Source organism: Pristis pectinata, chromosome 7 (genome assembly GCF_009764475.1).
Source record: "Pristis pectinata isolate sPriPec2 chromosome 7, sPriPec2.1.pri, whole genome shotgun sequence".
NCBI lineage: Eukaryota > Metazoa > Chordata > Chondrichthyes > Rhinopristiformes > Pristidae > Pristis > Pristis pectinata.
The window spans coordinates 87,851,686-87,864,640 of record NC_067411.1 but is presented as its reverse complement, the minus strand read 5'-3'; the positions used below and the strand labels follow the sequence as shown (position 1 = coordinate 87,864,640).

Below are 12,955 nucleotides of genomic sequence, written 5' to 3'. Positions count from 1 at the left end.
AAGAACTTCAAAAGACTCAACTGTGATTCCATTGTGATGTGAGCATCCTTGACTCCATTCCACATCAAACTATCTGGTTTAGCTTCACCATTGTCCCAAACTGCCCCAGAACAAGAATTCACAAAGATCATATATCAACTGAGGAACAACAAGGCCTTGGGAGCAGAGGGTGTCCCTGCTGTCATTCTAAAATTTATTGGAGAGGTATCTCAATCACAAATTCACAACCTCAACTCCCCCATCTGGGAAGAGGAGACTGTGCCAGGGGACCTCAGAGATGCTATATTCATGAATGTTTTCAAGAAAGGAGACAAATCTGATTTCAGTAACTACAGGGGGATTTCCTTGCTGTCTTCCACTGGGAAAGTCATCAACAGGGCTTCCTTTAACCTCCTTCTCCCACTGGCCAAAGAGCTGCTCTCTGAACTGCAGAGTTGACAAAAATTCTGGAACCAGCATTAAGCCCTATACATGGCCTTTCTTCATCTCACAACTGCCTTTGACTCTAACAATTGCAAAAGGCTGTGGAGTATCATCCCCAAATTTGTCTCCATCTTGTTTCCTATAGGATCTTAACCAATGGATCCATGACAAATGCAATGTCAATGCAGACTGCTATCAGGCAAGACTCTGTTATTGCCCCAACACTTTTCTCAGTGTTTTTGCTGCACTGCTGCACCTTGCCTCTAACCAGCTTCTCTCTGGAGCAGAACATATCTAAAAGATAAATGGGAAATTGTTCAACCTATGTCATCTTCATTCCAGAACCAAGGCTGTAAGAACAGAAGGAACAGGGCCATGAGTAGAACAATCAGCCCCATCATTCAATAACATCATGACTGATCCATCTTGTCCCAACACTATTTTCCTGCTGTGTCCCCATACCTCGTGATTCTCTTGTCTGTCAATCTCCACCTGGAATATATTCAATGACACTACCATTTCAGTTTTCTAGGGTAGAGAATTCCAAAAATTCACAAACATCTGAAAGAAGAAATTCCCTGTCTCTATTTGAAATGGGTAACCCCTTGTTCTGAAACTATGTTTCCCAATTCCAGATACTACCACTAGGCAGAACATCCTCTCAGCATCCATTCCTGTTAATTCCCGTCAGATCTTATGTTTCAATAAGATTGCCTCAATTCTTCTATATTCCAATGAATATAGGTCCAATCTGTTCAACCTCATTTCATATATCAACTCCAACCCAGGAATCAACCAACCTTGTAAACCTTTTGTGCACTACCTCCAATGCACATGTACCCCTCCTTAAATATGAAGACCAAACTTATGCACAGTACACTAAGTGTGGTCTCACCCACACCTGGTAAACTTGCAGTTAAATTTCCCTACTTTTATATTCCATTCATCCTGCAGTAAAGGCCTTCCTAATTGGTAACTGTACCAGCCTCTGAACCCTTTTTATGTTTCATGCCCTAGAACCAACACACCCCCAATCCTTTTGTATCACAAAATTTTGTAGTCTCTTTCCATTTAAATAATAATTTAATTTTTCATTCTTCCTTCCAAAGTAGATAACTTCATATTTTCCTGTATTTTTTTTCACCATCTCCCAACTTCTTGCCCACTCATTTAACCTATGCATATCCGTTTGCAGGCTCTTTGTGCCTTCCTCATAACTTGCCATCCCCATCTCTTTGTATCACTAGTAAGTTCAGCTACAGTGCACTGTTTCTTCATCCAAGTCATTAATATAGATTGTAAATAAGTGAAGCTCTGTGGCACCCCAATAATTACTGATTGCCAATCCAAAAGTGACCAGTTATCCCAACTCCTTGTCAGCAGTGACTTTCATTGAGGCAGGCTTACTGTTTCATCTGGCAACTTTATAAGCCTTTTCCTTAGATTTTATACTGGTGTTAATTTTTCCTGAATTCCATGGTTGGATCACTTCTCTACTGTTTTCTTTTGCCTTAAAGATATTAAGTTTTGATGCAAATTGTGTTTTTTTTCCTTAAGTATTAAATATTCCCTCTGAACTTTCTTACTCTTTAATGTAATTTCCCAGTATTCCACAGCTAACGTGCTCCACATTCACTTCCTTTGCTTAGATTGAATTACATTGCTTATGAACCCAATGTATCATTCTATCTTATTGCAGTTGTTCTTTCCTGGGAAGCCCTTCATAATAAGGTTAACCTTTCCTTTTGCATATCACTAGATTTAAAATAGTTTGTTCCCTGGTCAGTTCCTCACATACTGATCCAGAAATCTAGCTTGTATACAGTTCAGTAATTCATCCTTTGCATTGCAAGTACTAATTTATTTTCACAATCTATATGTGGGCTAAAGTCCCCTATGATTACTGTATTCCTGTTACATGTGCCTCTAATTTCCTTAATTATGCCATTCTCTACATCACAACTACTACTCAGCACACACCTGACATAAACATCATGCTCTACCAGGCAGTAGTGATTCCTACCCTCCTGTAAGATTTCTAGTCATACACTACCTGTAGCAGTCATCTCAAAACCCTGGAGAGGTACCACCAAAGCAGCCTCTGCAAAATCCTCCAAATGTACTGGCAACTTAAGTCAAACAACAATATTGACCTCAACCAGGTCAAGATCCCTGGCACCAAGACCCTAATTACACTGATTTGACTCTGAAGGGCATGTCATATTACTGTATTTGCAATTCCGGCACCAGACCCCAAAACAGACATTATACTCCAAGTTCTGTGACAGCAAACTTACCAGAAAGACAAAGGTAAATATACATTGATGTTCTCAAAGCTTCATTGAAAAAGTGTAACATTGCCACCAACTTGTGGGGATCCCCAGTGCATGACCATTAAAATCAAGGAGCATTTGGGTTGATATTGAGAACCTTGAGTCTTTTTCTATGAAGCCCAACATGAACAGCAAAAGGAGTGCACTATCTCCCAACCTGAACAACCCATCTGCTCTCTCAAACACTTCCTGCCCCACTTGCGGGTTCTATGTTGACCCTGTAGCCACCTCAGAACTTAATTTCTTAGGCAGTCCCTCAAGATTGAGGTTACCCTGGTTCTTCTCTGGTTCTGAGGTGACCGATAAAGTCATTACCATTGATAGGGTAGGGAGGTGCCTGATAGGATGAGTAGTTGGGTAATTTGTGAGGTGGTGTGATCCTTCCTTCATTTACACTGGGCTTTTGTGTGCTCCTGATGCATGAACTCAAAGTTCTCAGTGCCATTCTGAATGCTTCTTCCCCACTCTGAGCTGTCATGGGCCAGTGATTTCCAAGTTAGTAAAGATGTTGCATTTTTTCGAGGAAAGTTTGAGAATGTTCTTGAACCTTTCCTTTGTTCACCTGGTAATCTCTTCCTATAACAGGGTTCAGAATTGAATGTGTGTTTTGGGAGTCTGGTGTCTTACATGTGAAAGGTATGACCTGTCCAGCTGAATTAACTGAGTGTAATGGGGCCTCAGTGCTGGGGATGTTGGCCATGAATGGACGCTGATAAGATTCACTTATTCTTTCACTGGATTTAGCAAACACAACATTGGTTATTTTTGCAGTGCCATAAGGCAGTCTAAGTCTCAGAAGCATTTAGGAGGGCAGGTATCACAGCCCATGTGTTTTGTACCTCGTCTTAAATGTTGGTCTGCAGACACCTTTTTTCAGTCTGCCAAAGGGAAATGAATGCGATGGTGAATTTTATTATCTCCAAGAGGAGGAAGAAACTCAGTTTCGGCCCTGAGTGATTGCCTATGAAAATACTCCTTTCTTCTCTCCTGTCAGATATTCTTCACACGGCACCACTTTTTGCAAGTTGCAGTTTTGCCGTTTAGGTGTCCCAAATTCACAGTCTAAACGCGTAAATCTCACTTTTTGACCGCCGAATCCTAAATTGCCCCTTTTTTTTCTGGCGGCGGCAAAAGAAAGTGTCATCGTGCTATTTCACGTTGCTTTAAAGCTCCCACATCGGAACAGAAATATTTCTAGGGCCCCTTCTCCAATTTGTGGTTTATGCTGCAAAAAACAATGTATCTTGTTTGTAAAGATCGTTTGAGTTGTTCTTGAAGTAGTTATTTTACATTCGGGTCGACTATTGCTAGCTTTTTGGTTTCGTATTTGTGAACATACACAAGTAAGTGTGGTGAAAAAGGTCGAGTTGCACGACGAGTAGAAAGAGTGAGAGGAGGAATGTTAAAAATGTGACACCGCCCCGGTAGGCGGAACTATGCTGCGGCGAGGAAGGTTTAACGTGTTGCACATGTGCCTGCGGTAGCTAGGGGTGGAAGGGATTTGGCGTTCGGTGAGCTGAGGCTGGCGTTTCCTCGGAATATTTCCTCCCCGGTTCTCTTTCGGGCAGCGGGATGTCTTCTGGTAAAGGCAGCAGCATCTTCAGCAGCTACCGGGCGCTCGCGCTCTACTGCAACCACGTCCCGCACGTGGTCCGGTTCCACCGGCGGCACCGGCAGTTTTATCTGGTGACGGCCGTGGGGGCAAGTTTCCACACCTACAACGTGAGTACCAGTGCTCTGGCCTTGCCTCTGCGTTACCCACGATGTGAGTAACGTTGCTCCCCATGCATGATCTCAATGTAACTGCACTGTGTAATGAATTGACCTGTACCATCGGACTGTAAGACAAGCTTTTTTTATATAAGATTTTTATTAGTCACATGTACACCGAACCACACAGTGAAATGCATTTTTTGTGTAGAGTGTTCTGGGGGCAGCCTGCAAGTGTCGCCACGCTTCCGGCTCCAACATTAGCATGTCCACAACTTCCTAACCTGTACGTCCTTGGAATGTGGGAGGAAACTGGAGCACCTGGAGAAAACCCACGCAGACATGGGGAGAACGTACAAACTCCTTACAGGCAGTGGCAGGAAATGAACCCGGGTCGCTGGCGCTGTAAAGCGTTACGCTAATTGCTACACTACCGTGACTGCCTGGTACAAGTGACAATAATAAACCATTATCCACTTCTTTGTTTTCTTAGTGATGATGATTTACTTGCATGCTGGTTTTGTGGATTCTGAAATGGTTAGTGAGGCCAGTGTGGGAACTTCAGACTTCTGCACAGATAGGGCACGGCATGTCTTGTGAGGTGGATGTGCAGGTATAATGTGAGGTTGTGCACTCCTGTTTGCACTGGCCTTCAAAGTGCCATCCCGAATGATCCTTCTCCATTTTGAATCATCGTGGGCCAGTACTTTCCAGGAGTCAGGAGGGTCATTGCATTGTTTTTGTTTAAAGTTAGCTTTGAGAACATTCTTAAATCTTTAACTCTGATTTTCTAGTAAAGTCATAGTGATGGGATCTTTGGTCATTGAATCTGTGCTGACCAGCTATCCACTTACGTTAAGCCTTCACTAATCCCATTTTTGAATTCTCCCCACTTTGCTAGTAACACCCCCAAATTCTATCACACACCCCTACACGTGAAGGACAATTTAGAGCAGTCATTTACCTATCAACTTGCACATCTCTGGGACTGGAAGGCAACTGGAGCACCTGAAGGGAGCCCACCTGGTAACAGAGAGAATGTGCAAACTTCACACAGGAAGTACTGGAGGTCAGATTGAATCGAGGTTGGTGGAGCTGGGAGCCAGTGCCTCCACTAGCTCTACAACTGTGGAAGTTCAAGGATCGTGGAGCAAAAAAAAAACCAAACTGCTGGAGCAACTCAGTGGGTCAAGCAGCATCCGTGGAGGCAAAGGGACAGAGTGTGGAGGGGGGATAGCCAACATAAAGAGATGAGGGGGAGAAGATGGACAGATGTAGCTAGCTGGGGGAGAGTCAGGAGATGGTGTTTGGTGGGTGATAGGTAGAGACAGATAGGAGAGAGGAAGAGTAAAGGGGCAGATGGAGCACGGGGGAGAGGGAAGGGGGGGTGGAGGTGGAAACAGAGGCTGGAAGGTGATAAGTGGAACTAGATAAGGGAGGGATGATTGGCAGATGGAACCAATTGGGGAGCAGAATGAAACTGGGGGCAGGGAAGGTATCAGAATAAGAGAGAAAGGAGCACAGTGAGTGTGTTTACCTGAAGTCGGAAAATTCAATATTCGTACATTAGGCTGTAGACTACCCAGGTGGAATATGACGTGTTGGTCTTCTAGTTTGTATTTGGCCTCATGCTGGCGATGGGGAAGGGTGAAGACAGGCAAGTCAGTGTGCGACTGGAAAGGAGGGTTGAAATGGTTTGCAACTGGGAGCTCAAGGTGGCCATTGTGGACAGAGGGCAGTCTGCAAAAAACAGTCACCTAGTCTATGCTTGGTCTTGCTGATGTAGAGAGGCCACATTGAGAGTACCAAGTGCAGTAGATGAGGTTGAAGGAGGTGCATGTGAATCTTTAAGCAACAAACAATCTGCTGGAGGATCTCAGCAGGTCAAGCAGCATCTGTGGGGACTGGAATTGTCGACATTTCAAGTCCAAACCCTGCATGTGAATCTTTGTCTGACCCGGAAGAGTTGTTTGGGTCCCAGGATGGTGGTGAGGGAGGTGATGTATGAACAAATGTTACACCCCCTATAGTTTTGGGGAAAAGTGCCAGGGAACGGAGAGGGGTGGGTGGTAGGAATGAGCAAACTTGGGAGTCATGGCGCAATTGGTCCCTGTGGAAAACAAGGGGCTGGGGAGGGGAAGATGAGACTGGTGGTGGACTCCCATTGCAGCTGGCAGAAATTTCCTTTTTTGATAGGTGATAAATGATAATCTGTAAGAAGAGCACTGACTCCCACCATTACCACAAGGATATTGAGTACAAGTGTTGGACCATTGTGTTACAGCTGTACAAGATGTTGGTGAGACTGCGTGGAGTATTGTGTGCATTTCTGGTCACCATGCTATAGGAAGGATGTGATTAAGCTGAAGAGGTTGCAGAAAAGATTCACAAGGATGTTACTGGGATTGGAGGGCTTGGGTTTGAGGAGAAATTGGATAGGTTGGGGCTGTTTTCCCTGGAGCAAAGGAGGCTGAGGGGTGACATAGAGGTTTATAAAAATCATGAGGAACATAGATAAGATAGATGGTCAGAGTCTTTTTCCCAGGGTAGGGGAGTCTGAAACTAGAGGGCATAGGGTTAAGGTGAAAAGGAAAAGATTTAGAGGGCATCTGAGGAGACAGTTTTCCACCCAGAGGGTGTTGAGTGTATGAAATGAGCTGCCAGGGAAAGTGGTAGAGGTGCGTATAATTACAACATTCAAAATATATTTGGACAGGTATGCATATAGGAAAGATTTGGAGGGATGTGGGCAAAAGGCAAATGAGATTAGTTCAGGTAAGTTTTCTAGGTCAGCATGGATGAAGGACCTGTTTCCATGGCTGTAGGACTCTACAACACAAGTGCTAATGAATTTCCTTGAATAATTTTCTATGTGCTTGATATGTTTTTACAGAACTTAATTTTCTATTTTGAAATACTTGGTTATGTCTTGTTGTATTGGTACTTTTTACTTATCACTGTTGACATTGAAGTGTGGCCCCATGTAAACCTCAGTTGGCTAATCCTTATAATGTAAGTAATAATAAATAAAAATAGAAATGCTGGAAACATTCAGCAGGTGTTTTATTTCCATCATTTTTTCATTTTCATGTAATATAATATTTGTGTTATTTAACAGGTGAAAAGACTTGGAATAGTTGCAGTTAGTAAGTATGCAAACTTTTCTATTTGTACATGTACTGTTTTTAAAACTTTAATTGCGGCCTTTTGCATCGTATATGAATGGACAATTCTTTTGATTTGTATCAATTGTAGTATGGTAAGTTACAATGAAGGATGAGATGCATCTCTCTTGGCCTATTATTCAACATTTAAAATAATTAGCACAAGAAATGTGGAACTTTTTTTTTAAACATTACCAAAAAATAACTTTACTGGCTATTCGTTGTATATTTTTGGACCTTGCAGCCCGTATTTGAAACGTATGCTCATTCAATAGAATGCACTTCAAAAATAATTAAGTTTATGTGAATAACTTGGAATGCCAGGAGGGTCTAAGATAGCAGTGCAAAAAATGATATATGATAACTTATTAATAGTTGAAGTTCTGCCAGTGCTGCCACTAAAGTAATTACACAGGATTATTGTTAATATCTCTGTGTCGAGCATTGAGTAAAATTGTGCTCCAGCAGAACTTGCTGCAAATATAGTTAATGTACAAAGTTTTTATGGGTCACTCTAGCTTCCTGGAACATGTCTGCCTTTGCCTTCATTTACTGATCTCCATTTTTCTCCTGAGGTTGTTCATCTATTTGTGTGGTTTATTTCATTCTGCATACACCATTTTAGGTTTATACAAACTCTATGCTCATGAACTTGTGTCCTGTTATAAACTGAATCAATAAGTCTTGCACATGGTCTATTCCGATTTATTGGGGGGGGGGGGGTGTGGAGAAAAGTGAAAATCCGATTTTGTATGGTTCCATTTGTCAGATAGGAATGAGGGCAAGAAAGACCACATGACTTTCTTATTTTCGTGATGTCCCAGAATATTTTCTGCTAACTATTGAAATGTCGACATTATTGCAATATAGGCAAAGATGCATATAACTAAATAACTAATTTGTTTTGGTCGTATTGGTTTCCCATTGGAAAAGAAGTGCTCATTAGGGCAGGTGGCAGGGTTTCTGTGACTGCAGAACTTCTCAGATGGCACCCATTCATTTGTCCAGATCCCAAATATATTAAAATAAAGGGCTTCCAATATATTGATATCTCCTATGAAAGAAACCTTGCTTTCAAATAGCAGCTTGATACAAAGATATAGGAACAGGTCAGGCAGTGACTTTGGTAAATTGATTTGGACATGGATCCTTTGTTATAATTGGGATGTTTTGGATGAACAGTTTTCAAAAGTTCACAATTGAAGGACAGGGGATAAAAAAACAGCTGCATGGTGGAAAATAAATAGAATCACCTGTCAAGTGAGCACCTGTTTGCTTAGGTTGGAATTTTGTTTTGATAACCATCATATTAGATGTAATTAGAAAAGTCATTTTATCCAAAACTCTGGAATCTCTTTCTTTAAAGCATCAATGTGGTTGATGCTTAACTGCCTCATCTATTCAGGGGAAAGTAGGGATGAACAATGAATGCTGCCATTGGGCAGCAATGTCCATTTCATTCCTGCTCTGTCCTTCCAACTACCATGCAGTAAAACATTCTGAAATGTTTTGCTTTGTGCAATGAACACTATATAAGTACAAGCTGTTGGTAGTGTTAGCTATTCTCAGTCAATTTTTCTTTTTGATTAATATGACTTGCAGAAATTTAAATGACGTCCTGTAAGGAAGTTGGTTTGTCTTGTGTAATAAAATGAATCTTGCCTACTAGTAGAAGCTAATCGTGATGAAGTTCCAGTTTAAGTATTATTTATCCTTCTAGGTAATCCACTTCCTGAAGATATCACCTGTCTGGCAGCAGACCGAATGCTTGTATTTGCAGCTCATAGCAACTGTGTGAAAGCATTTGCCAGAAACAAAGATGTGAGTTTAAATTTTGTTCACTGGGTTCAACTATATCTTTAAGAAATACCAGAGTATTAGGAAGTTATGTTTGGCTTTGAAACATCAGAACTAAAATTAACCTGCATTAATTTCTTTCCACGAATATATTGAATGAGAATATTAATTTAATGTAAACAATGACATTTTCTTAAGTAATGAAGGATAAGAATAAGTGGAAAAGATCCTTAATAGGTCGGCATCCCTCAAGGTTTAAAAACTCACTCATTCCGAATGAGATTATTGAGGGGAAACTAGGATTTGTGTAGCAGCTGAAACCACAATCCTTCAATCCTCCTCTGATATGGGAGTTGTGCCAGAGGATGGATGATTGCAAAATAGAGCAGAATGCTTTGTGGTAAGAGGCAATTACTGTAATGTTAGTGATATGAAATATCTCAAACTACTGTAAATTGAGATTAATCCTTAGCTGGAGAAAGATGTGTTAGAGGAAAATGATATCTGATGGACTTGATGGATACTTCAAAGAACTCAGGATTAATTTTTTAATACAGTTTCCAAAGGCACTGGTAAAATAATACATTATAGACTTAAACAGAAAAACGTTGTCAAATGATCATTGGTGCCTTTGGTATAATTGGGTAAAGGATAGGAGGCAGAGAAAATGAAGAATGTTTTTGATTGGATGGAAATATGCAGTAGGGCCTCCCAGAGGTTGTTATTGGTGCCAATTTTATGATTAAATAAACAGCAAAGACTTCTAAAAGGGCTGAAGAGTCCATTTTTGTTCCTTTTTTACTTGTGAAGGCATTTTTATCTGGATCTCTCTTAGTTCTTAAGCGTGCAAATAAAGATTCTATTTCTGTGTTTTTGTGATAAATGCAATTCATACAGTAACCAATATTCAGTGTTATAACAAGCACCTATGCTCGAGGGCTGAAGATCATTCATTGAAGAATTCTTATTAATAACTGGAAAAAATGGGTTTAAAAAGGAATATTTTGGGTTTGTGTGTTCCTGAAAATACGCTTTGAAATTGTTATAATAATTCTTAATATCTGCAAATTTGAAATTGCGCATCATCTGAGCACTGTCTGAAATACATCTGCTTAATCAGTGGCCTAAATTATATTGGTTTGATGTTACATTATTCATATGCGCTTGGGCTTAAACAGAATACTTGGTTATTTGTTTGATTTCTCTTTTATATAATGAGTAAAACAATTTATTTTTGATTTTTACAATTCTTACACAACTGTTAAATGTTTACCTACAATCTCCCTAATCAGTCAAATAAAAGTGATTTTAGTACGTTATAAAATGATTATTAATAGATTATGTTTGTTTGCTAAGTGATATTACTATTTTAGTTGTTTTGTGGCATCTTTCTTAACTAAAGTTGGAATGTCTTGTAGCTTTCGTTCTTTGCTACGTTCTTTTTTGCAGCCTTGGGGAATGTGGGCCAAGGTGTCTTGATACATGAGCAGGGAGCTTGTTGACAACCATTATCATATGCTTGTCAGTGGGTCTCTTGGGAGCAGTAAAAAAAAAGAAGCCCTCATTCTTTTGTGACTGGGCAAAAATATCACCCTGTTACCTCTGAATAAAACTAAATATGCAAAACTAAATAGTGAAAAATTGTAGCTTAGTTAGTAAAATTACTTTAGCTTAGTTCCTGATGCTGCTTGTCATTCTACAAGCAACGTAACTGATAATTATAAACTAAAGTTAGAATGTCTTGTAGCTTTCTTTCTTTGCTATGTTCTTTTTCGCAGCCTTGGGGAATGTGGGCCAAGGAGCAAGTCCCTGATTCTTTTGTGACTGGGCTAAAATGGGCAAAAAAGAAGTATAAAAGCAGAGATGCCCTTAATTTTTCAATTGTTGTACATATTAAAGCAGTTAACCATTTAATACCTTGCTCCAACTGCAGAATTTACTTATGTAATACCTGGTATTTCATAACTTTAATTAAGTTAGTATTGTGTGAAATTGTTCTTTTTCTGTCTTGAGGATCAAGGACTCTGAACACGAGCTTTGTAGACCAAAACTAGTTTAACCACAAAGGCAAACACAGAACAGAATGGATGGGAACAGACACACACTCACTCACGCAGGATACCACGAACACGAGAGGGGATTGCAACTAGTTTAGGACACACACACGCACTCATACACGAGCACACACACACATGAGCACACAGTAACAATGTACGACTTCAGGATATAACACTTCAATGCCTGTCCCACACTAGCATTGGCCCTTAACGCTCCCTGAGTCTGAGTGAAATGCTCCCTTACCAATGATCTCTGCAGCATTGTCTCACTACTCCTGGGGTCGTCAAAAAAGGAAGGGCTAGTTGATGCAGCCCTTTTTATGGTGCTAGGAGGCTGGGTGGAGCCTCACTGTTGTGATTTAAACGAGCCAATGGTGTGGGAGTCAAAGACAAAGGTTCCCTCCACAGCCAATGGTCAGGCAGGTTCAGAGACAAAGGGTACTGGTCAGGCAGGTTCAGAGGCAAAAGGTACTCTCACATCTGAGGGGTGGGTGCAGCCGCACCTTGATTGACAGTAGTATCACTTACGATCAGAGGAGCAATGCTGTCCTCCGGTCAGCGGGGGTCATTGTCTTTACTGTCATGTGACAGCCATGTGGATTTCTCACAACAGTTAGTTACAATTTAAACCTGTCTCAGTACTTCAAATTGTTTTGTAAAGCATCCTTTTATGTGGTTAAGAGGCAGTTTGATGGGGTTAAGAGGGAATTTGAATAAATGTTGATGACTAATTCAAGACAGTAGCGAGAAGGCACTGGAAGTGGTTTCTGAATCTTTTAAAAGACCAGCCTTGGGATAATTACTTATTGTGTTCAATTAAGATGATGAGTAATGGAAGAACCCATATTCTGACATGATCTAGGATAGCAAATTAAATTCTCATCTAGGAAATCCAAATATAAGTGCAAAACTTAATATATTTTTGCTGTGATGTCAAATTTGACTTGTCATTTGTCATCTCTATAGTTCTTGTCTCTCCAATGAATTCCACAATCTGTTAAAATAGAGTAGTCCTGCTGATACAGGAATAAAGTGCTGGGGATACTCACACATTTAGCAGTGTAAGTAGAGAGAGGAATGTGTAATGTTTCGTGCCAATGACCATTCATCTGTTCTGATGAGTCATCAGACTTGAAACATGAACACTATTTTTCTGTCCATGGATACTGCACGACCCGTTGAACATCCCCAGTGTTTTCTGTTTTTATATCAGATTTCCAGCATTTGTAAATTTTTTTGCTTTTCAAGTACCATTGTTGATTTTGTGGTTCCATGAGTGTGGATTGTCCTGATACCTTGCCCAAATACTTGTTATTCCTATGGTCCTAACAGTGAATGTCAAGAAGATACCTGAACCAAGTCTGATCCTGTCCCAGAGCTTCCATGACAATTCTAGCAGCAGCTGGATTTGTAGCTGGACTAGAGATTTTTATTACCATATGACAGTATTGGGAAAATGGAAAAGTAGGGT

General features: G+C 40.6%; 1 protein-coding gene across 2 annotated transcripts in view; it reads left to right on the top strand.

The window, feature by feature from the left end:
- Window positions 1-4,166: 4,166 nt before the first annotated feature.
- Window positions 4,167-12,955, top strand: part of wdr36 (WD repeat domain 36) — a 108,067-nt gene continuing 99,278 nt past the window's right edge. Inside the window, exons 1-3 of one of the 2 annotated variants that reach the window (XM_052019498.1) lie at window positions 4,167-4,478; window positions 7,585-7,612; window positions 9,351-9,451. In XM_052019498.1, coding sequence (XP_051875458.1) covers window positions 4,329-4,478; window positions 7,585-7,612; window positions 9,351-9,451 — 279 coding nt within the window. In that variant the 5' untranslated portion in view covers window positions 4,167-4,328. The remainder of the gene's footprint in view (window positions 4,479-7,584; window positions 7,613-9,350; window positions 9,452-12,955) is intronic. The other variant, XM_052019499.1, reaches the window with a different exon arrangement.